The sequence below is a fragment of the Arachis ipaensis genome, chromosome B10, assembly GCF_000816755.2.
Source record: "Arachis ipaensis cultivar K30076 chromosome B10, Araip1.1, whole genome shotgun sequence".
In the NCBI taxonomy this organism is placed as follows: domain Eukaryota; kingdom Viridiplantae; phylum Streptophyta; class Magnoliopsida; order Fabales; family Fabaceae; genus Arachis; species Arachis ipaensis.
In genome coordinates this window covers 16239889-16267496 of record NC_029794.2, presented here as the reverse complement: position 1 = coordinate 16267496, position 27608 = coordinate 16239889, and the positions used below count along the sequence as shown (strand labels likewise).

General features: G+C 35.2%; 1 protein-coding gene across 5 annotated transcripts in view; it reads left to right on the top strand.

Annotated features, from left to right (window-relative positions):
- The window catches only part of LOC107624294, a 30099-nt gene extending 13713 nt beyond the window's left edge, over window positions 1–16386 (top strand). The window contains exons 1-5 of one of the 5 annotated variants that reach the window (XR_002356113.1): window positions 11817–12777; window positions 13823–13979; window positions 14023–14033; window positions 15869–15928; window positions 16122–16330. Coding sequence is in view for 4 of the 5 variants with exons in the window: in XM_016326786.2 (XP_016182272.1) it covers window positions 12003–12777; window positions 13823–13992 (945 nt within the window). In the remaining variant the exon portion in view is untranslated. Of the gene's footprint in view, window positions 1–11816; window positions 12778–13822; window positions 14308–15868; window positions 16034–16121 lie in introns of those variants that run through there. The other 4 variants (XM_021113967.1, XM_016326788.2, XM_021113968.1 and 1 more) reach the window with 4 other exon arrangements.

Below are 27608 nucleotides of genomic sequence, written 5' to 3'. Positions count from 1 at the left end.
ATAGAGAACCTTTGGAATTGAAGGTGGCAGAGGTGTCTAGTTAAAATCTCTTCCAATAAAATTTAATATGGGATAAAATTCAAGTAGTTAAAAGAAAATACATCATTATAATAACGTGTTGTCTTCTAAATTGTTATCTGTTGCCGAATTATTAGAAGGTGGCTACTCTGATAAAGTTGTCAGTTTCAACTTTTTGTAAAGACGTTTTTCATTTTGTGGTTGTTATTGATTTAAAAGCGTATCACTAAAAGTGTTGCTTAAAGAGAAAGTGTTACCCTTAATCGTTAACTTGGCTCTGATACCAATTTTTCAAATTCGATTTTTCCATTAATTTTCTTTTCGAAATTTCTATTAACTCTTCATATTTTGCTTCGAATAAGTTTATAATTTGTATAGATTCAATTGGTGGTGTTTTATTTAAAGGATTTTGATAAAAATAATTTGCAACTTCATAATCTAAAGTATTGACCATTTCTACTATTTCTCTTGTATTTGTTATATGATCATTTATTACTAGTCTTTGATGTATATTTATAATTCTGATTTCATGTTTATAGTTTTTTAATTCTGTTTTAATTTCTATCATAATTATGATATTCATTTTTGCATGGATTATTGTATATAAAATCTTTTATCTGTTTGTCTTTTTCTTTAATATAATTTCTCAAATCCTCAAAAACTTCTTTTATTTCTACACTTTCTCTTGTTTCTAAATATATTTCTAATTTTTCAACTTCATTCTCCATTTTTTCTTTCAACAACTTTAATTCTTTTAAGCCATAATATGGTTTTCCAGGCATTTATAAATTTTTTAAGTTTAATTCCAACTTGTTTATATTTATTCTTATTTCTATCCTTTTTATTATAAGATCATCAATTTCGATCTGAAGATTATTTAATTCCCTTTTATACTCCTCTATTTTACTTTTTAATTTTTTCGCCCTTTTTCTTTTTATTTTATTTTCTGGTTTTTCAATCTTTTTATGCTTTATTATTTATTTTAGAATTTCTGCAAACTCTATCATCGATTCATCACTATTTTCTAGAGACTCTATTAATTTTTCTAGCTCTTCAACTTCTCTTTTTAACTTGTCATAGATTATTTTTAGAGCTTCAAATGCTCTTTGATTTATTTCAGAAAATTGTAAATAATTCAAACGATTTTCTCTTTCAAAAAGCTCTTGTTTCTTGTCTTGATATGTTACATATATTTCTTCTTTATTTATTGTCATAATTTAGTATTTAGGGTTTCATTTAATTTTTTGACTTTTTTTGTTAATTCTTTTATTTCAGAATTTTCTTCTTTAATTTTTAACTTAGATAAACTTAAAGGGCTATTAATTTTAGATTCTCTTATTTGAAAATTCGATGAAACCAATTTCCCTGATGGTTCTTTTAGTAATAAAACTGGGTTTTCAATAGCTTTATATTTTGGTATTTCTATTTTTACAATTTTCTGAAATAATTCATCGACATAAATTCTTTCTCTGTTTTTAAATATTATACTATGATGGCTATTTGTTAAAGCATAATTTATTGCATATGTAATTGAAAATGGTTCATCATTTTGTTCCATTAAATTTTTTCTGTGAAATTTATAAGCCAAACTTATAGATCTTCCAAGATTTTCAGTTGATAAAGGTTTAGCATATCCAAGATGGGCATTAAATTTTACATTTACGTTTGCCAAATTTCCATGAACAATTCCAATTATTTGATCTATTGGGTTATCAGTAATTCTTTTGTCACAGATTGCTAAACTTATTGGTGAATTAATTCCTTTCATATATGTAGATTTGATTAAGACTTGTATGGTACTAATATGAATCCATCCAATTTTAGATCTTTTTTGTTGATCATTAATTTTTTCAATCTGTTTACTCAATTCTTCATCATTTATCAAAGCTATTTCAAGTTCTCCATTGGCAGATTTTATCTTTATAGGGGCTTCAAGTTGAATTTTTCTATAGTATATTATATTTTTTCTATTAAAAACTTCTTTTAAAAGACTTTGTTTATTAAAATTTTCATTTGATTTGAGATTTAATTCTGTTTTTAAAACAGCCTGTTTTTCATTATCTAATAAAGCAGTTAATCTATAATAATCAGATTCTTCCGTTAATTCTAAACTTTCTAAATAATTCATAACTAAAAGACTAGGATGAAGATGTACCTTTCTGGAGAAAAACTTCCTTTATTTAGTATATTTTACAATAGATGTTTCTATCTCCAGAGGGGAGATTGTAGATACTAACTCCAGAGGGGAGTTTAAAACTATTTTTCCCTAAGAGAATTCTTTGTCAGACTATAGAATCGCCTCGACAGCTTCCTCCTTGCTCTCCTAGCATATGAGTACTCTTAGCCTTCTGCTTTCTATTTTCTGATGCCTTCTTCAATTGCCTAAACAACCTATTTATAATAGTTGGGTCTAATGGACAATTCCCATCCTTACCCTTCTTATGACGTCATTGCTTACGTTATTGTTTGTTATCTTGCACCAGCTACATTATTGGTGCTTTATGACCTAAGCGCTTACGTCATTATGCAATAATGTTGAGGGATGCTTCAGATGCACTGTCCTCTTCTTTTATCATGTGGGCTTCAGATGTATTGTCCTCTTCTTTTACCATGTGGGTTGATTCTGTTTCATTATTGCTTTCTTCAGATATTTCTGAGGCACATAGCTGGCACTTGTGGTCTTCTCTATCTTTTATCAAATAGCAGAGATTCTTCTTTATCCCTTCAGAGAGTTTTTCTAAAAGTCCAGATAAGTTGTAGAATGCTGATTCAAATTCTACTAAGAGTCTCATCTCTCTTTCTTCAATTTCATTTCTTTTGCTGGACACGAGCAGAGTATTTCTACTTTTATAATTAATCCTTGTGTGAGATTCCTTTGTTATTTTTTGAGTTCTTTCAAAGACCCTTGCTAATGTGCTGGCTAGCCTTCCTTCATGACTGTAAATTGTTAGATCTTGAATTTGATCAATTGGTTGAAAATTTTCTGGAAAGACGGACATGAATATTACTTGGTGTGCTAGAACCAAGCATTCTTCTTCTTCATTAAAAATAGGTTGACTGTTTGTAAATTTTAGGGATACATCCCTTGGATTTACATTGTCAATCATATTTTTAAATCTCTTTACTGTATCAACAAATCCTGCAGGAAACTCACTAATAATTTTTAGATCATTAAAAATTAAAATTGTATCAATTAATCCATACTGGAAGAACTGATAAGTGTCAGATGGAGAAGCATCTGAAAAGATAACCAGCTTTGTTAGCTGTTCTTTGGCAATAGGATAATATCCCAAAATTGCCCTTTTTTCTTCAGTCTAATTCAGGACTATATTAAGGGTTTCTCTGAGATTTGATTTACAGACCCTTTTCTTTTTCTTGATTTCAGCCCTTGTAGGAATGTTTCTTATTATTCCTGTTCTCTGGGTTTGAATTGGAGCTTTATCTGCTCTTTTTAGGGTTTGCTCTGGATGAAGAGCTTTATATTCCCTAAAGGATTCTTTTGCCTCTTCCAGTGTTAAAAATCCTCCTTTATGAATTACCCTTGATTGATGTGTGAATGGTGCTGCTTTTTCCCAGGCATCATATACTCCTTTCATTGGGCCATTATAAATTACATAATATTTTTTATCCTGGGTGAATTTTTTAATAATTTCAGCAATTGTTATATTTTCTGAAATTTTTTCTTCACCTGACTTGTCCACCATGCTTAGCTGGCTGAACTCCGATGGTTTCGGTTGTTGTGTTGATTTCATTGCTTGAATGTCCTTCTTGAGAGATTGGATCTGTGTTCTTATTTGCTGACAATGCTTGCATTTTTCGAGCTCTTGCTCATATTTTTGAATTTCTTGATCTAATGCGTTGTAGACGAACTCCATTCTCTTATTAATGTATCTGCAATAACATTTTTGTCACCCTTAATATATTCAATTTTTATTGGATATTGTAATAAAAATAATTTCCATCTTACCAATCGTCCATGATTATAATCAACTTTTAAATTATATCGTATGAAACCTGTTAGGTAACTTGAATCTGTCCTTAATGTAAATTCTCTGGGTAGTAAATCAATTTTTTATTTTTTAAGAGATTTAATTGCTGCTAGAGTTTCCTTTTCATGAGTAGTATATCTCTGTTCTGTTGGAGTGAAAGTCCCTGAAATATACCTGCAAAGTAATTCCTTTGGGGAATATTTAGAATCTAGTGATTCTTTTTCTTGTTCCAAACTTCTTATAGCTTTCTTAGCTTTTAGACATTCTGACCAGGTTATGTCTGAAGCATCTGTTTCTACTATTAAGTAGTCGTTTTCTTCTGGAATATAAAGTTCTAGAAGTTTTTCACATAATTCTTTGACTCTTTGAATTTGCATACTATCTTTTTCTTCCAACATCCTTATTTTGCAGCAAGAGATAAAAACCAAGTTGTTCCTTTGATTTTTTCTAAAATAGAATCTTTTCTTGGAAGTTTATGAGCATCACCAATAGTTGCTTCATTCATCTTTTTATAATTAATTACCATCCTTCGTTTTCCCCTTTTAATTTCATTATTGTTTTCGACATAAAAGGCTGGAGCCGCATGAGAACTTTTACTTAATCTTATAATTCCTTTTGGAAAAAGATCTTTACATTCTAATGAGAACTCTTCTCTATCTCTTGCGGAATAAGGAATTTTATTTGGAACATTTATCTCTTTTGTAGGATCTTTTAATTTAATGCTTACTAATTCTTTATTTGTATTTTTAATATCTAAAAGATTTTCAGCACAAATTTCATCCAAAAGTTCTTCTATCTTTATTTCAAGATTATTTTTTGGAATATTTATCTGAAAGTATAAATTTAAATAACATGTTTCTAATATGGAAAATATTTTAAATTTTAAGATCTTATCTATAGTAGTAGTCGGTATTTTTATACGTTTTGATTTTTGATTTATTGCAGTACCAACACTTACAATTTTCTTTTTTATTTGGGCAATAGTCATTTTTTTGTCTTTTGTTTTTATTGTTATTTCTTTTTCTAAAATACCTCTTTTTTCTCCAGTTTGGATAGTATTTTCTTTTTCTAAATTGATATTTTCTTTTTCTTTGAAAATTTTTATTAAAACCATATTTTTGGGGTATCTCTTCATTATCCTGACAGCAAATTCTAATTATATTTGTAAATCTTTTTTGAGTCGCTTCTTGCATACAACGTTCTTTTATTTCCTCTCTTATTACAGAGGTTGCTCCACCAAAATTATTTTCAATTGTCCCTCTATTTATTTCTCTTATAAATCTTCCCATTATAAATTCATTAGCAGGATATGGAAGTTTTGTTATATCCATACTAAGATAATGGTCTTTATCTTCTTCTTTTAATTTATAATAATATATTCTATATTCACATGTATAAGACTCCACATTACATAAATCATATATCTGAATATTAGCTAAATGGTTTTTTGCTTCTTGATATTCTTTATTATAGACTTCTTGTCTATGATCTATAATATTTTTTCCAAAAAATTCTTTATATAGAATCATCATTATATGTAATATCTTATCATAGGCTGTTGTTTTTGTTGCTAATTCTTCTATTATTTGGTTTTCTATTGATGTCATATAATCTCTTACAGTTCCTTTAGTATGAAACCCTATGTAATTCCAAATATCTCTTCCAAACAATTCACTAAGTTTTGGATTAGTAAAGGCTTCTAATAAGAAGGAATTCAACCAGTTCTCGAAAATTTCTTTTTTATTCTTTTTACAGTCTAAATTGAGCATTCTTTCTCCTTCCATTTCCTGGATTTTAGGAACGTATTTTGATGATATTTTTGTATATTTTGAATCTTTATTTATAAACCCTTTTTTAAAAGCATAATTATCAAAACCTGTTTCCCATTTAAATTGAGATTGATTATCCTTAGATGTTCCAGCTTTATTTTTTACTTGTATTGGAATTGCTGGTTCTTCGTCACTTGAATAATCTAGGATGTGTTCTTCATTTTCTATATTTTCAAAATTTACTAATTCTTCTTCTATTTGAAATCCCTATTCCATAATATTATTTTCTTGAGCCATTTTTAATTGTTTAAAAAGTATTATAATTTCTTCTAATTTTTCTTCAATATTCATAATTTCAATGGTGGTTTTACTTTTAATTCTGTTATGTTGATTATATTTTGAAATTTTTCTTCTTTGGGATTCTCTTTTTCCTTATTTCTTTGAAATTTTATGGATACTAATATTTCTTCAAGCATATCTACTATAAAATTTAATTGTGGGTTAAAAGTATGATAAAGATGTGGGGAATCATTTTCATGATAACATTTTTTAGAAATTCCGTGTGAAATATAAGTTTTTTCAAGTTTTTGAAGTTCTTCAATAAAATTTATAGTAAAATAAAGATTTTGAGAAAAATCATTTTGTATTGATTTTAAGAATTCGGTATCATTACAGTTAACATTAGTTAAAATCATTAGTTTTTGATCTATTAATTTTGATAATTTAATTATTTCTTCTCTTAAATATTCTAATTTACTTTTTTCCATTAGGTGATGCTTTTCTTTATAAAAAGTTATGGTTTTAAGTAAAAAAATGACTTTAAAATGTATGGTTTAGATTTTACCACGTAGACGTCTTTATCGTAAAGTTGTTTTTCGTGACTTTATTAGAATGGAATAAGTATAGAGATGCTGTAAGTCTGTAACCGACTATATTGATAACTGGTATAAAAAATAATATTATTTGAAACGCTTTCGGTATTTAAAATTGATTAAGTAGAATCAAAATTTTGAACGTAAATTTTACTAGAGTATATATAATCATATCTCATTTCATTTTATTATAGTGATAACCTATTTCTATAACTATGTATTAAGTTAGGAGCTTAATCTAATCCTAGTTAGTTACAAATATTGAACATATCTAGAGGAAAAAAGCCACGACACGTTATAGAGATTAGAGAGTATAAATTTTTTTAGTATTATCATTGACCATCCCATCTTTTCATTTTTTTTTCAATCTAAATTCTAACAATAAAAACTCATTCAATTTTTGAGAGATTCTATTATCTAATATCTATTGTTTAACAACAATTCATTTTTTATTCTTCTTCTTCTTTTTTTTTTTCTTTAATCATTCTTCTTCTTTTTTTTATCTCTTATAACATAGTGTATATAAAAAATTTTCTCAATTTTCTTATACAGTTATACTACTTCATTTTGCATTGTAGTTCCAACTCTACCCTCCTTGCATTTAATTACCGAAATGTCTTTCGTCTCAAACAATTAAGGTAATTACTATGATGCCTAAAAGTGTTTGCTTAACTTACCAAAAAAATTAAAAATATAAAAATAAATAATTATTAAATATTTAAAAATTACTATAAAAAATAAATTAGATAAAAATTAAGCATCAAATTATATACACCATAAAATTTAGGCTAAAAAACCTATATGAGCCAAGGGGATTTAAAATTACCCAAATCAGTCAAATGCAATTTCGATTCATGAATACGTCAAAGACCAAATATATGTAATTTGAATCAATATGATTCGAATTTGATTTCAACGTAGTTCGAATTGATTTAATTCGAATTACTCGAAGCAATTCGCAACACGTAATTCGAATCGATATGTAACGAATTATAAACATATAATTCGAATCGAATCAATTCGAATTAGCAGGGAATTGAGCCTTTAAGGTAGTTCGAATCAACTTGATTCGAATTACTCAATGTTCGAAACTATTAGTAATTCGAAACGATAAAATTCGAATTACAAAGGAGTAGCCTATATAAGGAGTTCGAATCAAGGTCATTCGAATCACTTTTCCATTCTCACACCCCACTAAATCCGAGAGAAAACGACCCAGAATCGGTCTGAGGAAGAGTGGAGCGGCAAAGTCAGGCGATGGGGGACGATCCGGGAAGGCTGTATCGACTGAATGGAGTTGCTCATATCGCCGGGGTGATCAACGATGAGGTTAGTGGTTTTTGATTTTGATAGTGGTTTATGATATTGGTTTATGTCAGTGATTTTTGATAGCGGTATTGATAGTGGTTTATTTTAGCTGATTTGCATGCGGTTTTATTGGCTGTTTATGTTAGTGGGTTGGGCTAGTGGTATTGCATGCGATTTCTTCTAGTGGTTTTGTTTTCGGTTTTTTTGGTGGTTTATGTTAGCGGTTTAGGGTTGTTCTTTCTTAGCGGTTTATGTTAGCGGTTTGGGGTGGTGGCATTGGAGGTGGTTAATTGAGTGGTTTTGCATGTGATTTTCTTTAGTGGATTTGCATGTGGATTATGTTAGTGATTTTCTGCATGCGGTTTTAGTATATGGTTTTGCCAGTGGTTTACCACCATTATTTTGTGCATGTATTTTCCAAAAGAGGTCTATGTTTGCGATTTTCGTAAGAAATTCTGTTAGTGTTTGACTATATCTGTTATTGCCAGTGGTATATGTTAATCGTTTACGTCGTGAATTTTATTTGTTAGTGGTACTGTAATTCGAAATATTTATGTGGTCAATGTAATGCCCAGCCCCGGCGTTGCATATCGAGCATGCGACAGCAGCAGGGGATGCGACTAGATGAGAGGTACGTTCCGTACTTGCAGATGGCCGGATTATACCATCTTTCGAGACTGAACGACAGATGGTTCAGATTGGACGAGCCCCTTGTGAGTGCCTTCGTGGAGCGGTGGCGTCCGGAGACGCACACGTTCCACATGCCGTTCGGAGAGTGCACCATCACACTTCAGGACGTCGCTTATCAGCTGGGGTTGCCAGTAGATGGCCGTTACGTCAGTGGTTGCCTGACAGACTTCCACGTATACATAGAGGGTGGCAGGCCAGTGTGGCAGTGGTTCCATGAGTTGCTCGGTGATTTACCCCCCGCGAACCAGATACAGAAGTTCGCAGTGAACTGCACCTGGTTCCAGGAGACCTTTGGAGAGTGCCCCGAGGGGGCAGATGAGGAGACAGTCAGGCGCTTTGCCCGTGCCTATATCATGATGTTGTTGGGCACCCAGCTGTTTGCCGACAAGTCTGGAAATCGTATTCACATCAGATGGTTACCGTTTGTGGCTCGGCTTGAGGAGATGGGTGGCTATAGCTGGGGTCCGCGGCACTAGCATGGTTGTATCGGTGCATGTGCCGAGTAACCAATCGACATGTCGTGAAGTTAGCTGGGCCGTTACAGTTACTTCAGTCTTGGATCTTTTGGCGGTTTCCTAGTTTTAGGCCTGCTGGGTATGATGCGTTTAGCTGGCCCCTTTGCTCGAGGTACCACTATCTTATTGTACTATTTATCCTTATTTTATGTATTTTCAACTTCGCATGCAACTTTATTCCTTTTAGAATCATTCATGAATGCAATACTATGTTTAATTTCCTATGCAGGTGGTCAGGATACAATCAGGATACACTTAGAGATATTGGTCGTCATGTGCCCGAATCTGCACCCCTCGTCACAATACTGTGTCCACAACGAATACTCAATCCTGTCTGCCCACTCACACATAGCCGGGTTCTCAGAGCGCAGAATGTCAAACCAGTAATCGAACTCCACTTCGGTCTTGGCATATGCGGCGTTCACAAGAAGCCTACGAGCATCTTTGCCCTTGAAGGTGAGGGCGAAATTAGCTGCTACGTGTCGAATGCAGAATGCACGGTATGCAGCCATAGGTAGCCATCCCCCATCAGGAGACTCAAGTGCGGCCTTGATGCTGTTATGCCTGTCCGAAATAACTAACAGACCTGGCTGCGGTGTCACGTGCTGACAGAGGTGAGAGAGAAAGAAGGACCACGACTCAGCATTCTCACCCTCGACAAGTGCAAATGCCACGGGCAGTATGTTGGAGTTCCCGTCCTGTGCAATTGCGACAAGCAACGTTCCCCCATACTTGCCATATAGATGGGTGCCGTCAATACTCACCAACGGCTTACAATGACGGAATGCCTCGATACAAGGTGGGAACGTCCAGAACAGCCTGTGAAAATAAGCTTGAGACTCGTCGAGCTGTCCCCCAACTCGAACAGGGCATGTCCGAAGGACTGCTACTGATCCAGGCATGGTCAACTGGACTCCTAACACCCACCTAGGGAGCTCGTTGTACGACTCATTCCAGTCACCATAGATGATGGCAACAGCCTTCTGCTTCGCCATCCAAACCCTCCTGTACGTCGGCCTGAATCCAAAGTGGACGGCCGTGGCATTTTGGAGCACCTTGATGTTGACGGATGCATCAGCCCTCACCATTGGCATAATGAATGTCGATATGACATGATAATCCAAACTCCTATGGTCGCTGGAGATAGAGGTGGCGAGACACGTATGCGGTCCGTTGTACCGTTTCACTTCCCAGGTGCCCTTGCGCTGCCGGAGACTCAACCGAATCAACCATGTGCACCCATTTCCAAACTCAGAACACTTTCCTACATACCGGCGATAGTCTGACTCAATTACCTTGTACTGTACCCCTCGGCGGATGCTGTAAGTCTTCACACTCAACAGGGCCTCATCTTTATCCTGGAACTACTGACCAACCTGGAACTCTGTCATACCAGCAGATTCGTCTGCATCTCTAGCGCCAAATCCAGCGGCTTGCCCAGGAAGCCCATCCTGCCTCATGGCATCCCGGTCCAATGATGAAAAATGGGGTGGGTACTGTTGTGTGCCAGAACTAGATCCACCAGCGGCCCCTCTCGGGTCACTCGCTCTGAGGTCATCGCCACTGTCATCGGCAATCAGATCCGGCTCGACATCAGCGTCATCTGGATCATCAAACAATCCGTCTCCAACACCAGCCGGTGTAGCACAATGTAATGAGGTCGGAAGATGTTCCCCTGTACCAACCTCGTCGCCGACATTGCCCCTGAGGTCAACAGCGAACGAAGGGGAGGCGACAGGCTGGGTCGGTGGCTCGTACGCAGGGACAGACGAAGAAACAACGGCAGGTCTCAAACTAGAACCGGCCACCGTGGCTAAAGTGTGCGTATTCCGGTTCGAACCCCCGAGCTGGATACCACATCAACCAACTTTGCCAACAGCTCTGGTGTCCTCACCTCGGGAAACTGCCAGCGACAATGATACATGACCTGCAAGTCCTCATCGCTCCCGATCGTGAAACAGTCATACTTCACGGTATCTTGGAGCACCGTCGTTGGAATGCGATAGAAAAACTTCTTAACCCTTTTCAGACCATCCAGACCAAGCTTCAGCAGTACAGAGCTAACAAGGTCATCATAGCTCGTGGTAGGCCTCACGATAATACAGAGAGGATCCTTATCGGTGAACTTCACACCGGATCGAGTTTTTCTCTTAATCGATCCTCTGTGGTGAACCAACACTAGAAAACTATCCTCACTAGCCATCTGATCCCTCTAATAAGAGCAACTCACGTTCACATCATATATATAGAGCTCTGCTTCATAGTAATTCGAATCAACTTCATTCGCACTATATATATATAATTCGAATCATATCAATTCGAATTAGCCTTAGTTAGCAAACAATAGTAATTCGAATCAAGTAAATTTGAACTCCTCATTTATGCAGCTGATGCTAGTAATTCGAATTGATTCAATTCGAACTATGCTTCATTAAATCGATGCATATTAATTCGAATTACTTAGGTTTGTTACTTGGGAGTAATTCGAATTAAATCAATTCGAACTACGTTAAAATCAAATTCGAATCATATTGATTCCAATTACATATATTTAGTCTTTGGCGTATTCATGAATCAAAATTGCATTTGGCTGATTTGGATAATTTTTAACCCCACTTGGCTCGTATAGGTTTTTTATCCTAAAATTTACCAACAATCAAACATCAATTTTCATACACTGCCCTTTCAAGTTTCGAGGTGCAGAACCCTAACAACTTCACTATCTGCTCCTCGTTCGGAGTGACATTGCTCCGATTTTCTCAGCTTCAGACAAAGAAAAGGCAATAACTTTTCGAACTCCACCTCCCTTTTTCTTCAAAGTTCGAATCTTTTGCCCTTGTCATGTCAATTCAACCAAAAACTGAACCTGGGTCACCCCCCATTCTCTCATCAACCAGTAACAAAAGCTTGGAGACGATGAGCGTTCCTGAGCTCATTGAAATTCTTCGAGTTAAGTGGCAAAAAGAGGATTATGACAGAGTTGAAGACGTTTTGGTAGAAAGAGAGAAAAAACTTAAAACCAAGGCTGGTGAACTTGAAGAGAAGTTTCAGCTTCAGAGTCTAGCAAGGATTGATGCTGAGGATAAATTGAAGAAGAAAGAGCAAGAGTGTGAGAAGGTACAGAGGCTTTATGAGACGTTGTTTAAGGGAGTGAAGGAAAGTGGGTTAGACAAGGAAACCATTGAGAATTTGAGGAAGAAGAACAAAGTGTTAGAGTGCGAGAATCTTAAGTTGTTGGAGTTGAAGAAGAAATATGAGGTTGATGGCAACGCTGTTGACGAATTAAGGAAGAAAGTGGCTGAGTTAGAGGCTGAAAAGAAGAATAATTTGGATACCACTACTGAGTTGAATGATAAGAATGGGAAGTTGGTGGATGAGAAATTGAAGGCTGAGTTTACGTTTTCGGAATTGCTTGACATGGTTTCGAAATGTTCGGTAAGGTTTTGGATGAGTGATGCTTCTTTTGATGGAGAGCATGATATTAATAAAGCTGATGATCCTGGTTTTCCTTCTAAAGTCATAGAAGAAGTGAAGGAGTTCAATGATGAAATCAATGATGGTTCTCTACCTTTGCGAAGAAACAAAGATTTTCATCAATCTCATGGTGCTGCAGCTGGTATTGAAATTCTACTTCAAATTCTCTTATTACTAAATCAATTAGTTATGTCCATTTTTTTTATTGGTAGTACTCTTTGAAAATATTAAACTTTGTAGTGATCTTTGGATTTATTATATAATTTTGTCAGGTTTTTAGGTGTGTGGGTCATGATTATGTTTGATTGAGTCTAAGAGCAATATATTAGTCTCATTAACACATTGAACTAGTATTTTGGAAGCTGCATGCCTGCATTAACAGAAAATGTTCCCTTTTATATTTTTTTTGAAAGTAAGAGCTCAACACACAAGTGGAGCAAAGTAATACTAAGCCAAGAACAATAAATACATAACAACTCCTATGTCATCTCTGGCATAGCCATCAACAACATGAGTTATTTACAACACCATTCCTTAGCACATGAAAATGATTGCTCCACACAGTCACCAATTCTTGTTTCTTTGCTGTGAAATATGTTCCCTTTTATATATATTTTAAATAACTTTGAAAGAATGCGAGGAGAAATTTCTTCTAGTGATTGTACTATATGACACAAATTGACAACATAAATTCAATACAGAATTCAATTTACTTTGAAATCAAAATGTCATAGTGCTTAGTGAAGTTCATCAGGTTGGTGCTTCCACAAGTATTAAGTTCATAACTGCCAAGTTTACCAAATAAAATTATGTGATTATTTGTGAAATGTAAATAGAATATTGTTCCAATTTACTCTCTTTGAAGTTCACTTCTTGGCTTGATTGGAAAATCTTAGTTACATGAGATTTGTGGGTATAAGAAAATTCTAAAATATCATTGTTGAAATTTTCTTTATCATTGTTGAGTAGATAAGTAAATTGATCAATTTATCCAAGCAAGATCACAGAGTTTCCTATTGTTATGTTATTCAAACTTGATGAATGCATTATTCTTATACAATAGACTTTCAATTACATGAAATGCTTGAGATTGACTTTACCTAAAAAAATGTTGCAATAATTATGGATATATATTTCATTTGAGTTATCCAATCTAGCATTCTTCAATTTCCATGCCTTTGATGCAGCTGAGGGAGGATCCAAATTTCAAAATATCATTGAGATCAGTGACAATGACCATGACGATGATGATATCCCTATTTCACGAGTAATGCAAGCAAAAGCTACCGAATCACGCAAAAGAAAGCTCCCATTCTCACAATCTTGTTCTGGCAATAGGAGTGGTAGTTTTGGTTAACTCAGGTACATAGGTCCTGCATTTTTAGACTCCCTTTTAAGGTATAATTGTTCCTATACACATTCAAGTCAAATATGGTTCTAAACTTGTAACTTATCCTTTCATGGATTGAAAACAATGATGTGCAGATTGCTCTCTTTAGTCTAATACATGGAAGTTTCTGTTAGTTCTTAGACTTGAAAACATTAGCACTCATTGTATAATGTATATAGTGTTGGTTGATATGGTAATGTTTTGTATGTTATTTCTCTTTCATTTTCTAAATTTTAGACGGTGATATATATACAAATTTGTGCTTTTTCTTTTGTTTGTTGAGATGGATTGAAACGTTTCTAATCCTCAGCATTATATCACAAACTTATAATGTAAATCCCGTAAAATTAGCGAATAATTAACCAATAAATTAAATTTTAATAAAGAAAATTAGAAATGTGAATTTTATAATAAATTAAGATAGAGTTAATTAAAATAAGAATTTTGACACTAATTTCAAAGGATTTGGCCTAAGATTGGGCCGAATGGACCAAACCGGTCAAACCGGGCCCAAAGCCCAACCCATTGGCTCAATAACTTGATGAAGAGAGTCCTCTTCTTCCCCATTCAGCAAAGGAACGCTGAAACAAGCCAAGGGGAGAGAAGAGAAGGGTTCCAACCCTAGGCCTTGATTGAATGTGGTATGATGTGGGGATTTTAGTGCTGCGTTGGTATGTTATGATATGTTGTTGAGTTGAATATCTGTATGGGAGGTTGGATTTGAGGTTTGAGTTTTAATGAAAATTGAGGTTTTAGAATTTTGTGAAAAACTGATTTTTGGCCGAACTTCGGCGAGCCATAACTCGGCTTCCGAACCTTCAAATTGTTTCAAGTTTCATATGAAAATTGGGTTCGGGAAGTTTACGCCGTTTGAAGAACGGGTGAAAAATGTTTTAAAACGAAAAAGTTATGCGCGTCGGAAGTTTGGAGGGCAAAACTAAAAATTTTGCAGCATTCAGCATTTTTGCTGTTCTGCATAACTTGCGTACGCGAGCAGTGATTTTTGAAGGGGTGCGTACGCGACCAACCTTTTCGGGTTGGACATCTCGCGTACGCGAGCAAGGTGCTTGCGTACGTGAGCATGGCAAAACCACGCCCACGCATATGCGTGACCCCTATTTCAGCAAACCTAGGTTTTGTGTTTTAAAGCTAAATTTTGAACTTCTAAGCCTCTGTTTTCATTCTTTTAACCTTAGATCTTATTAGTAAGCCTAAGCCTAGTAACAAGATGGAGTTAGGAAATGGAGGTAACTTGGGGGTGAAGTAAAGTTGGAAAATTAATGAATTATATATGGAAATGTGAATACTTGGAGTGCATATGGTGCTATGACTTTAATGATATGATTATGCAATGATTACAAATGACTATGAATGTTGTTTTTGCTTATGCACTCAATTATCTGAAATACGAGTTTCCCTGGGCAAAGTACCGTGGCTTGCCACCATGTGTTCCAGGTTGAGACTCGATACTCTATTGATCCTAAGTCGTAAGGGTGACCGGACACTTATAAATTCCCGAGAAGGTTAACTCCTATTGAGTAAAGTTTTATATATATATATGAGAAGAGAAAAAGTTATGTATAGACTCATGGGGATGCGCGACGGGGGATAGTCCATGATTTAGCAGCTGGACTTGTCGGGTTGGCTTGATAACCGACAGATGAGACTCATTAGCCATAGGACAGGCATACATCATGTGCATATTGTTTTCTTTGCTTGTTTGTATATTGATTGGGAATGCCTAAGTGAATTTACTATGTTAATTGTTATATTCGCTAATTGCAGTACTTGTATACTAGTTGTGTTTGCCTTTGCTTGCTTGTTTGTTTATGCGGTATCACTAGTGTTGAAGGATCGGAGGAAAGGAAAGGCGGGGAAGTTAGGGAGTTTAGTCAAATTTAAGGTTTGGTTAAGTTAGAACCTTAGAAGACCACCCGTTTATGGTTTCTGTTTTAGTCCTTTAAGTTTTATAATCTGAATGTCGGCGTTTTAGGATTGCCTCTGGCATTTCCAGGATCTTATATCTTATGTACGTGACACCTTTACCATGCTGAGAACCCTCGGTTCTCATTCCATATAATATTGTTGTTTTTCAGATGCAGGTCGAGAGGCACCTCACTAGGCGTCTGGAGTTCTGCAGCGAAGTGTATTTTGGGACTTTATTTTGATATATAGCATATATATGGTCATATGTATAACTCTCTAAATAACTTGTTTTATTTTGTACCTCTTAGAGGTTTAAGGAGAACTAGAGTTTTATATATGTATTTTGGACTTCGGGTTATGTATATATATATGTAAATATTCTCCAGCTAGCCTTAGCTTTGCAGGCTGAGTTAGGAACTTGTTATTTTGTACTCTTGACCAAGGTTGCGAGAATCGAACCGGTCATTGAACCGGTCAAGTTACTGGTTCAATGATTCAATGGTCCAACCGTGGTTGAACCGGGGTTGAACCGGTTTTGTTAAATATAAAATAAAATTATTAAAAATGTAATATAAATCTTTTAAAATTTAAATTTAATCATTCATGTAATAATAAAATTTAAAATTTCATAACCTACCCACTAACTAAACTATATCTCATCTCATAATTAAAATTCTACATTCAAATTCAAAAATCACAATTTATAACTAAAAGAAATCATGGCATAAATACTATATCCATATTCAATCAACAATCACCAACAATCAATAATAATATCAATGATTACTTAATTAGACAAAACTCACTCAATTAATGTCAAATTACTAATTAGAAATAGCTATGAACCAATCTCAGCAGCAACAATTTATCAAGGTGTGCAAAACAAACTATCCCATGCCCCCTTAAAACCTAACTTCATGTTTCAGACACTACAGCAATTACAGTAAAATAAAACTTCAGCCATTACAGCAATTACAGCAAAATTCAAAATTACAGCAATTCAAAATCCAAAATTATATCAATTCTATTCAGTATTATAAAATTATACCAAAATTCAATTCAGCATTCAAAATCCAGGATCTGAAATTATATTAAAATTAGGAGGATTATTAGAAGAATACATTATAGAATATAGAATTCTACAATGAGATCACTAGTTTTCAGCCATCAACAGAAAATAAATTCAAAAGAAAAATTCAAGTTCCTTCATAAACCAAACAATGAAACAGAAAATAATGTTAGAATTACTTTCAATAGCAAGGGTATATGCCAAATATTCGGCACATCATGGAGACAGAAGTAATGTTCTGAAAAAAGGTTTTGAAATTCTATTCAGCATTCAGTGTTACAGCAGAATTAACAGAACAAAAAATTAATTGATAAAAATAAAGAACTCTGCAGCAACTCCAGCAAGCCAATGATTCATATAATTAATAGAATAAAAAATATTAATTGAAAAACTGAAAAACTCTGCAGCAACTCCAGCAAAGTAGCAATTCATATCATTATGAGTTTATCAAAAAAATTAATTAAAACACTAAGAAGCTCACTGAGGCAGAGAAAGCAGAGACGGCCTAAAGTGGCATAGAGATGCTCGACAGGACAGAGGCGGCCGACGACAGAAGCTATGCCCCGACCTTCCGACGACGAGGGTGATAGAAGCTTCAAACGGACCACCCGACGACGACTATGGCGACAGAAGCTTCGAGTGGTGATGGTGGCAACGACTGGTGGCCACTGCCGATGCCGATAGTGGTAAGGACGGTGGAGTGGAGGCGTTCCTGCTGGCTTCAGCCTTCAGCTCATTGAGGAAATTAGGGTTGGAAGGGGAGAGAGAGGCGTTAGGCTCGAAGGGATTGGGTGGGTTATGGGCCTTTCGAACTTTTTTTTTTCAAGCATCAGAAAAACGACACCGTTTTCTATAAGGATGGCAAAACCGGTCTTCTGAAAAACCCGTCCGGTTCGTCCGATTCACCGGTTAACCACCGGTTTGACCGGTTTTTTTACCGGTTTTTTGCAGAATGGTTTTAAGAATTACCCGGACCGGCCAGATGACCGGTTCCCGGTTAATCCGGTTGAACCGGCCGGTCCGGTCCGGTTTTCAGAACATTGCTCTTGACCCTCTACTCTTCTCTTCTGTGTATATATGTTAGTGAATCATAGCTTTCTTGGTACGCAAGTTACGTTATTTTCTAAGCGTTGCGTTTTTTAATTTTGCGATTTTCTTTTACCAATTTTTCAAGGCTCCTTGTATATATTATATCATTTCAATTACTATTTGTATAAATTTTTATTTTAGAGGTCGTAATACTACACCATCTCTATTTTATGGTTTAAGTGTAAAACTTTGTGTGGTAAAGTTATTTTACAGCTTAAACGTAAAATTTTGTGTGGTAAGGTGTTACACACACAAACTATCCACTCACACATCCAACATTTTTAAAGATTTTTATCCATCATTTGGTATTGCCAAAGTTTAAATCCAGATGCGGCATATTAAAAAGCATGCTAATGTGTCATTTCAATTAAGCCTCATTTGCATACGAATTTGTGCTTAATTTTGTTAGGTTGAATGATTTGGGCTGAAATTTATATAGAAGCCCAACTCCTTAACGAAAATCCATTCAACTAATTAACCGGGTTTGGAACATGGGCCTAACCATGGCAGTAAAATATAAGAATCCATACTAATGACTAATGAGTGTGTGAGAGAGTGTAAGACCAAAAACCAAAAAATAAAAAATAAAACGAAAATAAATTTATTGGAATTTAGTGCTAATAACGGAATTAATTTTGGTGGCCCATTTAATTTTCAATTTAACAAGTTAATGACTAATTTTTCATAAATTAAAATTTTATTGAAAAATTTACAATGAGATTTAAATATCTCACATTTACTTAAGGGAAATTCAAGTAGGTTGTTGTTGACCAATTAACTATTGTCACCGCAGCTAACATGTGCATTTAGGATACCTAATAATATTTACCTATTTCACTCGTTATTATGGGATCCTGCCCCTTGATTTGGGAGCACAGCAGAAGGCACCTATCTATATCATATATACACACGCATAGTATAAATATTTTGTATTGAAGAAACATGAAAAATATGGTATGACAAAGGTTCTAAGTCAATCAAAGAATCCTGCATCTATACAAGCAATATATAAGTTGGATTATTCCTGGGTTTACATCAGAATCAGCTATTAATAAAATCAGTCACCAATAAAGTAATAAATGGGCCTAAATCTATTGGGTTAACTCGCGTAATCCATTAAAAAAAGACATATTAGACTAAAAAATTAGAACTGCCAAAAATCAAAAGTCTGTCTAACTCGCACCGTTTAAACTACGGATTTTGGCGGACTTTGACGGGACGGGTTTTTCCGTTGCGCTTATTATTTTTTTTTTTTTTACAAAGAGATATTTTTGCAATTTTTTATCCAAAATCTAATTTCCTCCAACCTAACTTACAAGAATACGAAGATGAAAATTGAGTGTTTTGGATTATGTTTATGTTGCTTTGGAGATAATATTTATAATTATGTTTTGGATTATGTTTTATTTTTCTTTGGAGACAATATTTATAATTATGTTTTGGATAAAAACTTGGTTTATAATTATGTTTATTAGATCTTTATAATTTTAAAGACTTTAATATTTATGAATATAAAAAATATAATTTTTTATGTCTTTAGAAATTATAAATTTATTAATATGATTGTGAAATTATATATATTATTTAGTAGTTAATAGTAAAAAAAAAAGAGAGGAGTTTTGGCGAATTTAGCCCACCAGTCCGCAGTTAGGCAGGGCGGAATGGAATTTTAGGACTGCCTCATTAGGCGGGACCGGACGAGGCGGGCTTTCCCAATATAAAATATATGTTAGAATATGAATATAAATTAAAAATAAATTAAACCACATATATTTATACATAAATACATTAATAATTGATTTTAACACCTACGCAACCATGTGGTTTATTATTATTGTTGTTGTATACAGCTTTTTTTTTATTATCATTATTATTAGTTAGTAGTTAATTTCCAAGTTTTAAAGATGTTATTGTGAGTCTATTTCTTCAATTGAAAATATTTAATTTAAAAAAATAAATTTTGCCAAAAACTAACACGTGTAAATTTTCCTATAAATTAACCTTTAAATCATTCTATTCTATACAATAAACAGAATAAAGTGCACAACATGTAGGATAAAAATTAAATACACGTTACGTTATGTATTAAAAACAAATAAATACACAAAATATTTTTTATTTAATAAAAAAGTTTCATCCTCTATAAATATATATGGTGGAAACTCAGGTGCAGTCGACTTCACGTGAAGTTAATAACTCGTTAGATGGTTTGACTGATTTGACTAAATTTTTATCTAACAACTCTCAACTATCAACTTCACGTGAAGTCGACTGCACCTGAGTATCTACCAATATATATAGGAGCACTATCTTAACTTTATAATCACTTACCCCTCTCTTTCTCTACACATTTGATTTCCTCATGGAGAATCATCACTACTCCTCATCATCCTTACCTTTCTTTTTATTTTCGTTAATAATCTTCATCCTTTTCATATCACAACTTCTCAAATTGTTAGCTAAGAAATCCAAAGTCACAAGCAAGAAAAAAGAGAAGCTTCCCCCGGGACCATGGACACTACCTCTAATCGGTAGCATACACCACTTAATTGAAAAATCTCTACCCCATCATTGTATGAGAGACTTAGCAAAAAAATATGGTCCTCTCATGCACCTTAAGCTCGGTGAAGCATCAATCATGGTGGTTTCTTCTCCGGAAGTTGCCAAAGAAGTGTTTAAAACCCATGATATCAACTTTGTCAAAAGACCTAGACATTTAGGTGCAGATATCTTGACCTATGATTCCACCAACATAGCCACCGTAAGCAACTAAGAAGAATATGCTCAATGGAACTTCTTAGCCCTAAGCGTGTGAGTTCATTCAAATCAATAAGGGAAGAAGAGGTAATGAATTTGATAACACGGATTTCTGATAATACTGGATCTTGTGTTATTCTTAGTAAGAATGTTGCTTCTTTGACAAGTGCCATCACTGAGGCAATTTTCGGAGAAAAGTGTAAGGACCAAGAACAATTCATCATTTCATTGTTGAAGAATTTTGGAAGGATCGTAGAACGTGTATTCGTTATATTTAGTATTTTTTTATCTCCTACATGGCTTCATTTTATAAGTGGAGTGTGGAGCCAAATGTGAGGCAGAAAAAGTGTATAAAGGATTTGATGTCGTTATTGAAAGTAATATAAGAGATAAAATAAAAAGGATAAAAAATAGTGATGAAGGATCTGAAACAGAAGATCTTTTATCTATTCTCCTAAATATTGTTAAAGATCATGAAGTCTACGAGTATCCTATGATAATTAACACTGTCAAAGCTATAACACTCTATCATCCTAGGTCTTACTTCTAGCTGTAAAGTGAAGAATATCAAAATGTCACGACAATTCTAAAGCTCATACAGTTGTAAATATAGAAGGAAATAATAATACTAGAAGCCCAATGAAAGAATAAAAGCACAAAATCGCATAAAATAGATTTATAAAGCGCGAAACGTTCACACATAATAACTAAAGCGTACAGATAGGATATATAAAATAAAAATACAAGATTATAAGGTATATAGATACATATATATAATAATGACAAAAGAATACTAGTCGCAGCTTGCAGAGTTTAGATCGACTAGCCAAATACCGATATAAATAAGTTTTGATACAAAACACCAATGTCCTAACTCTCAAAATTAAGCCTCTGAGGCAATTAATCCTCTAAGACAACCAGTACAATATATTAAAGTGAGAGAATATCTATATCAAAATAAACAAAATAGAAAAGAAAGGGAAGTCATCCTCCACTCTGTCACCATCCGCAAACTCACGAGGTGGGTTGCGACCTGCATATGAAAAACAACAATATATGGTATGAGAACCAGAGTTTCTCAGTATAGTAATAGTGCCCAATATATAAGATATAAGGTTCTGGGACGCTAAAGACAATCCTGAAACTTCACATCGATACAATTATTCAAACTTAATAAAATATATACATTAAATCATAACCACGTTAATCTAACTTCAAGGATTTTTAAACTAACAGTCACTGCTGTCCCACATTCTTTGCCAACCTACCCTTCGTGCGATCCCATCGCCACCACCTACCAATTCTTCTCAACACCAGTAAAACACATTTAATGCAAACAAGTAAAGCACAAATAGTATACATATATAGCAGGTAAATCAACTAGCATTTATGCATGTTATTCAAATAGGCATAACTCAAGTAATCAAAGCAAGCAAGCATGTAGAAGATGCATATGATGAATGTCTATCCTATTTGGCTCGTGATATCACTTGTCGGTTCAAAATGCCAACCCGACACATCCCCGGGATGTCGCCTTTCTGCCACGCTAGGAATATAGTGTCCTGGCTACTCTCAATCCGTGGATATTGTCCCCGGCACACTCTCAAAGCTTTTGTGGATATAGTGCCTGACTCACTCTTTCGGGTTATAGTACTCGAGTTTACTCTTGCGGCAGAAAGGTTATGTGAATTGGAGACTACCTCAGTCCTCACATCTCAACATAGGCGGGAGACTGCCTCGACCCCTACACCGACGTCGCTACCTCGACAAGCAGGAGACTGTCACAGCCCTTACTTGAGGTGCATAGCGACTTACCAAAATAATACATTATCATAGTTCAACCCAGGGATATAGTGCCCTACACACTATCGTTATCCAATAAGTCCATCGTTCCTTTCCAAGTTTCAAACTCGTCATAACCATCATCAACTCTCAATTTTTCAAATTTATCATCAATCCAACGCTTCATCAACTCACATAACAAGTCCCTCCAACTTAGATACCAAGCCTAAGTCACCGTCTTTCAAATTCTCTTACAGAAAAATACTAGTTTAGAGGCTTAGAATCTAATTACTAGCTAAGAACTTCAAATAGAAGTTAAAGAAGTTTGGAAAGCTATAGAATCCTTTAAAAATGAAGGAAAGCAAGTTTTTAGCAAAATAGGGGTCATGTGTATGCATGCCTCTGTCCGCATATGCATGGGTGTCAAAATACCCAAGTCGTGTACGCATGCTACACTCGAGTACATGAGTCCTCAAGACAGCGCGAGAGACTCGTGTCGCATGCAACACATGGCGTACGCATGCTTGTCAAGACAGTGGAAAATTCCCGCGTCGCGTGCAGTAGTCCGCGTACGCATGCCACCAAAATTTTGCAATTTTTCAAAAGCTGCAGAAATCAGATTTTTGCACCGAACTTTCGATGTTCATAACTTCTTCCACAAAATTTTATTTTTCTCAAACTTTATATCATTTTAAAGCTCTTAAAATCATCTTCAATTTGAAACAAAATCTACTCAATTTCAAAATCCGACGCTCAATTTATGATATGTTGAAGTTCATCAAAAACAGATTTTTACTAAAAGTGACAATTCTCTAGTTTTTCCAAAACTTCTGAAACCAAACCAATGCAAAACATACGCAAAAAAACCCAAACATCATACCAAGCTTTTCTCATCTATCCCTCATTCATCCACTATCAAACTGCTCAATTTCACAAGTTTCCTTAGATTTCCTATCAATATCATCATTTTCCAATTCAATCATCATCAACACTCATCAACAACAATAACAATAACACAACCTTATTAATATCAAGCATCAATTTTACCATCATTCATTATATCATCATCAATATTTGCCAACCTCCGTAATCAATAACAAGATCCTCAACAATATTCATAATCAACCACACTCATCAACAATCAATTCAATCCTATCTTAAGGTCCACTAGCCTATGTTTCACGAAACATTATATATTACATAAAGAAAACCGAAATCATACCATGGCTGATTCCCACGCAACTCAAAATACCAAGATTCTGAATTCCACTCAATTCTCTAGCCACCAAGCTCAATCCAAGTAATTAACTCACCAAATCAACTTCACACAATACCAATTTAAGCTAGCAAACACACAAAATATCACAAATTAACCTAGGGTTTCATATATACACAAAACCACAAGGAATTTAAAAATTCTCACCTTATTCAACGTTGATTGGGACAAAATCCAAGAGCAATTAAGTGCTAGAGTGTACCTAAACACCCAAAATCACAAAAATTACTCAATAACCATATCCAATATTTTTGAAACTGTTAGGGAAGAAGAATGGAGTATGAGTTTCAAAATTCTTATCACTTTATTAAGCAAAAATTGAAGAGCTCGGCGAGAACTTTGCGTGGCCACAAACGACACGCAAATTGGAATTTTGTAGCTCAAGTTATCGTTGACGGAAGAGAAGAGTAAATAGTACCAATGGGGTTTCTCTTCTCTTCTTCAAGCTCAGCATGACTCTCACTTCTTGAGGGTGAAAATGAGCTGAGTTGCCTCTAAACGAGGCTCTTATATGTTGAGCTTGGGCGCAACTTAAGTCCGGTCCAACCTGTTAGTATTTTTGGTTCGTTTAGCCTAACTTCGGGCCAAAACTTTTAAAATTAGAGTCTGGTTTTCAATTCTAAATATTTTTCTAATAATTTCTGATATTTTTATTTTCTCGAACTCAGTTCTGGACAGATTTCAGCCAGTACTGCCGGCTAAATTACCGGTATGTATTTTTCCAAAGAAAATTACATTTTCCCACTCGAAAAAATCAGCTAAGTCCAAATATCATATTTAAATTTTCTAATTAAGACTTCTAAATTTTGAACCTATTTCGGACAATTAAATTATATTTTTATTCTATTTTAATTAAATGATTAATTAATATCCGGTTCTTACATTCTCCCACCTAAGAAAAGAATTTTTCCCTCAAAATTCCGTTTGTCTAAAAACAAGTGAGGTTAGTTCTTCCCCATCATAAATCCGCGCTTTCACGTGTGCTCGGCTATACTGGCTCGACTCCTAATGACCTTAACCAGTCAAACTTTTCCCACGACGTCTTGTGACACCAAATTAAACCCAACCAAAATGGTCCTCCTTTAAACCTCCGTCCACACACAACTCAACAAGTCACTGAAGCATCCTACATCCTTCCACTACGCCACTCTGATTTTTTGTCATTCCGAATTCGAATTCCTCAGCTACATGTACCAAAAATTTTCCTTTTTCCTTGGTTCCTTCAATAGAACTCTAAGCTCTTTCACTCCCAACCGGCAACATTCTATAAAATAAAACTAAGCTAAACCTCGGACCTAGCAAAAATCTATACCAACTTTATATGCTTACCTCTCATCAGAAGATCCGATCCTATTGCATCACCCGCATCCAAAGCAAACACACGGCCTGGCTGTTGATCCCAACCTGCATCTTGATTCTTCCCCTGACGGTAGTACTTGGCAATATGTCCAGGAAGTCTATAACTAAAGCATATAACTCTTCCCCTTACCTGGCAGAACTGGTCATAGTTAGCTCCCCTGAAGTTGTTTTGACCCTGAGGACGCTGAGGAGTGTGTCCTTTCCTCTTGAAGTTCTGTCCCCTTGGTTGAAATTAATCTCCACGGCTTCGGTTGTTGTTACCTTCACGAGTATCTCTCGCCAAAGCCACCTTCCTAGCACATTCTTCCACAACTCTTCCTTTGTTCATGAACTTGGAGAATCTCCTAATCTTCAATGGAGCCACTGTGATCATGATGTCATCCTTGAGCCCTCCTTGGTACTTGATGCATTTCCAACCTTCGTAGGACTCGGGAGCACCTTGGCAAACCCTAAAAAATCTACAAAGCTCCTCAAACTTGCTGGTGTACTTTGCTACGGTCATAAACCCCTGCTTCAGCTACATGAGCTCCAACTCCTTAGCCTCCCTCATCGACTCCGAAAAGTACCATCTCCACTTCCATTACCATTTCCATTACATGTCCCATCCTTTCCATAGCCTAAGCAGTCATAGCAATGTTAGTTTGCATGGTGTTAGCTAGGTTGGTCATTGCTTCCATGAACTCAGCATGGTTATCATCTAACAAGTTACTTTTACTTTCTCCTCACGTACGTGGTCGACCTTGTCTACGAAGCACCATTCTGGGTTCTATCTACACAAAACAATTGATATCAAAGTGATCAGTCTCAATATCTCAAGGTCAGTACATCAATTATCCCAAAATGTGTATCACAAACAAGCATGCTATGCATATCAAGCAGATATTCTAAGTAGCACGAAAAGAAAAAGACAATCCAGAGTGTGCAACGAAGTACAATTGGTCCTTCTCTTAGGCTCACAAGGATAAACCACTCTGATACCATAAATGTAACATCTTATCACCCTAAGCCTTACCTCTAGCCGTAAAGAGAAGGATAACAAAGCGTCACGACAGTTCTAAAGCTCATATAGTATTAAATATAGAAGAAAATAATAATACTAGAAGCCCAATGAAGGAATAAAAGCTCAAAATAGCATAAAGCGAATTTACAAAGTGCGAAGCATTCAGACACGATAACTAAAGCATACAAATAGGATATATAGGATAAAGATACAAGTTCATAAGGTATATAGATACATACGTATAATAATGACAAAAGAATACTAGTCACAACCTACGGAGTTTAGGCTGACTAGCCAAATACCGATATAAGTGAGTTTTAATACAAAACAACAATGTCCTAACTCTCAAAATTAAGCCTCTAAGGCAACTAGTACAATATACTAATGTGAGAGAATATCTACATCAAAATAAATAAAATAGAACAAAAGGGAAGCCATCCTCCGGTTTGTCACCATCCGTAAACTCACCGAAGTATGTTGCGACTTGCATCTGAAAAACAACAACAACATATGGTATGAGAATTGGAGGTTCTCAGTATGATAACAGCACCCAATATATAAGATATAAGGTTTCAGGATGCCCAAGGCAATCCTAGAACTTCACATCGATACAATTATTCAAGCTTAATAAAATATATACATTAAACCATAACTAGGGTAATCTAACTTAAAGGATTTCTAAACTAACAGTAACCGCTATCCCACAGCCTTCGCCAACCTATCCTCCATGTGATCCCATCGCCACTGCCTACCGATCCTCCTCAACGCCAGTAAAACACATTTAATGCAAACAAGTAAAGCACAAATAGTATACATATATAGCAGGAAAATCAATTAGCATTTAGGCATGTTATTTAAATAGGCATAACTCAAGTAATTAAAGCAAGCAAGCATGTAGAAGATGCATATGATAAATGTCTATCCTATTTGGCTCGTGATATCACTTGTCGGTTCAAAATACCAACCCGACACATACTAGGGATGTCGCCTTTCTGCCACGCTAGGGATATAGTTCCCTGGCCACTCTCAATCCGTGGATATAGTACCCCGCACAGTCTCAAAGCTCCCGTGGATGTAGTGTCCGGCTCACTCTTTCGAGTTATAGTACCCAAGTTCACTCTTGTGGCAGAACGGTTTTGTGAGTGGGAGATTGCCTCAGTCCTCACATCTCAACGTAGGCGGGAGACTGCTTCGACCCCTACGCGGGCACCGCTACCTCGACAAGCGGGAGATTGCCACAGCCCTTGCCCGAGGCACATAGCCACTCACCAAAATAATACATCATCATAGTTCAACCCAGGGATATAGTTCCCTACACACTATCG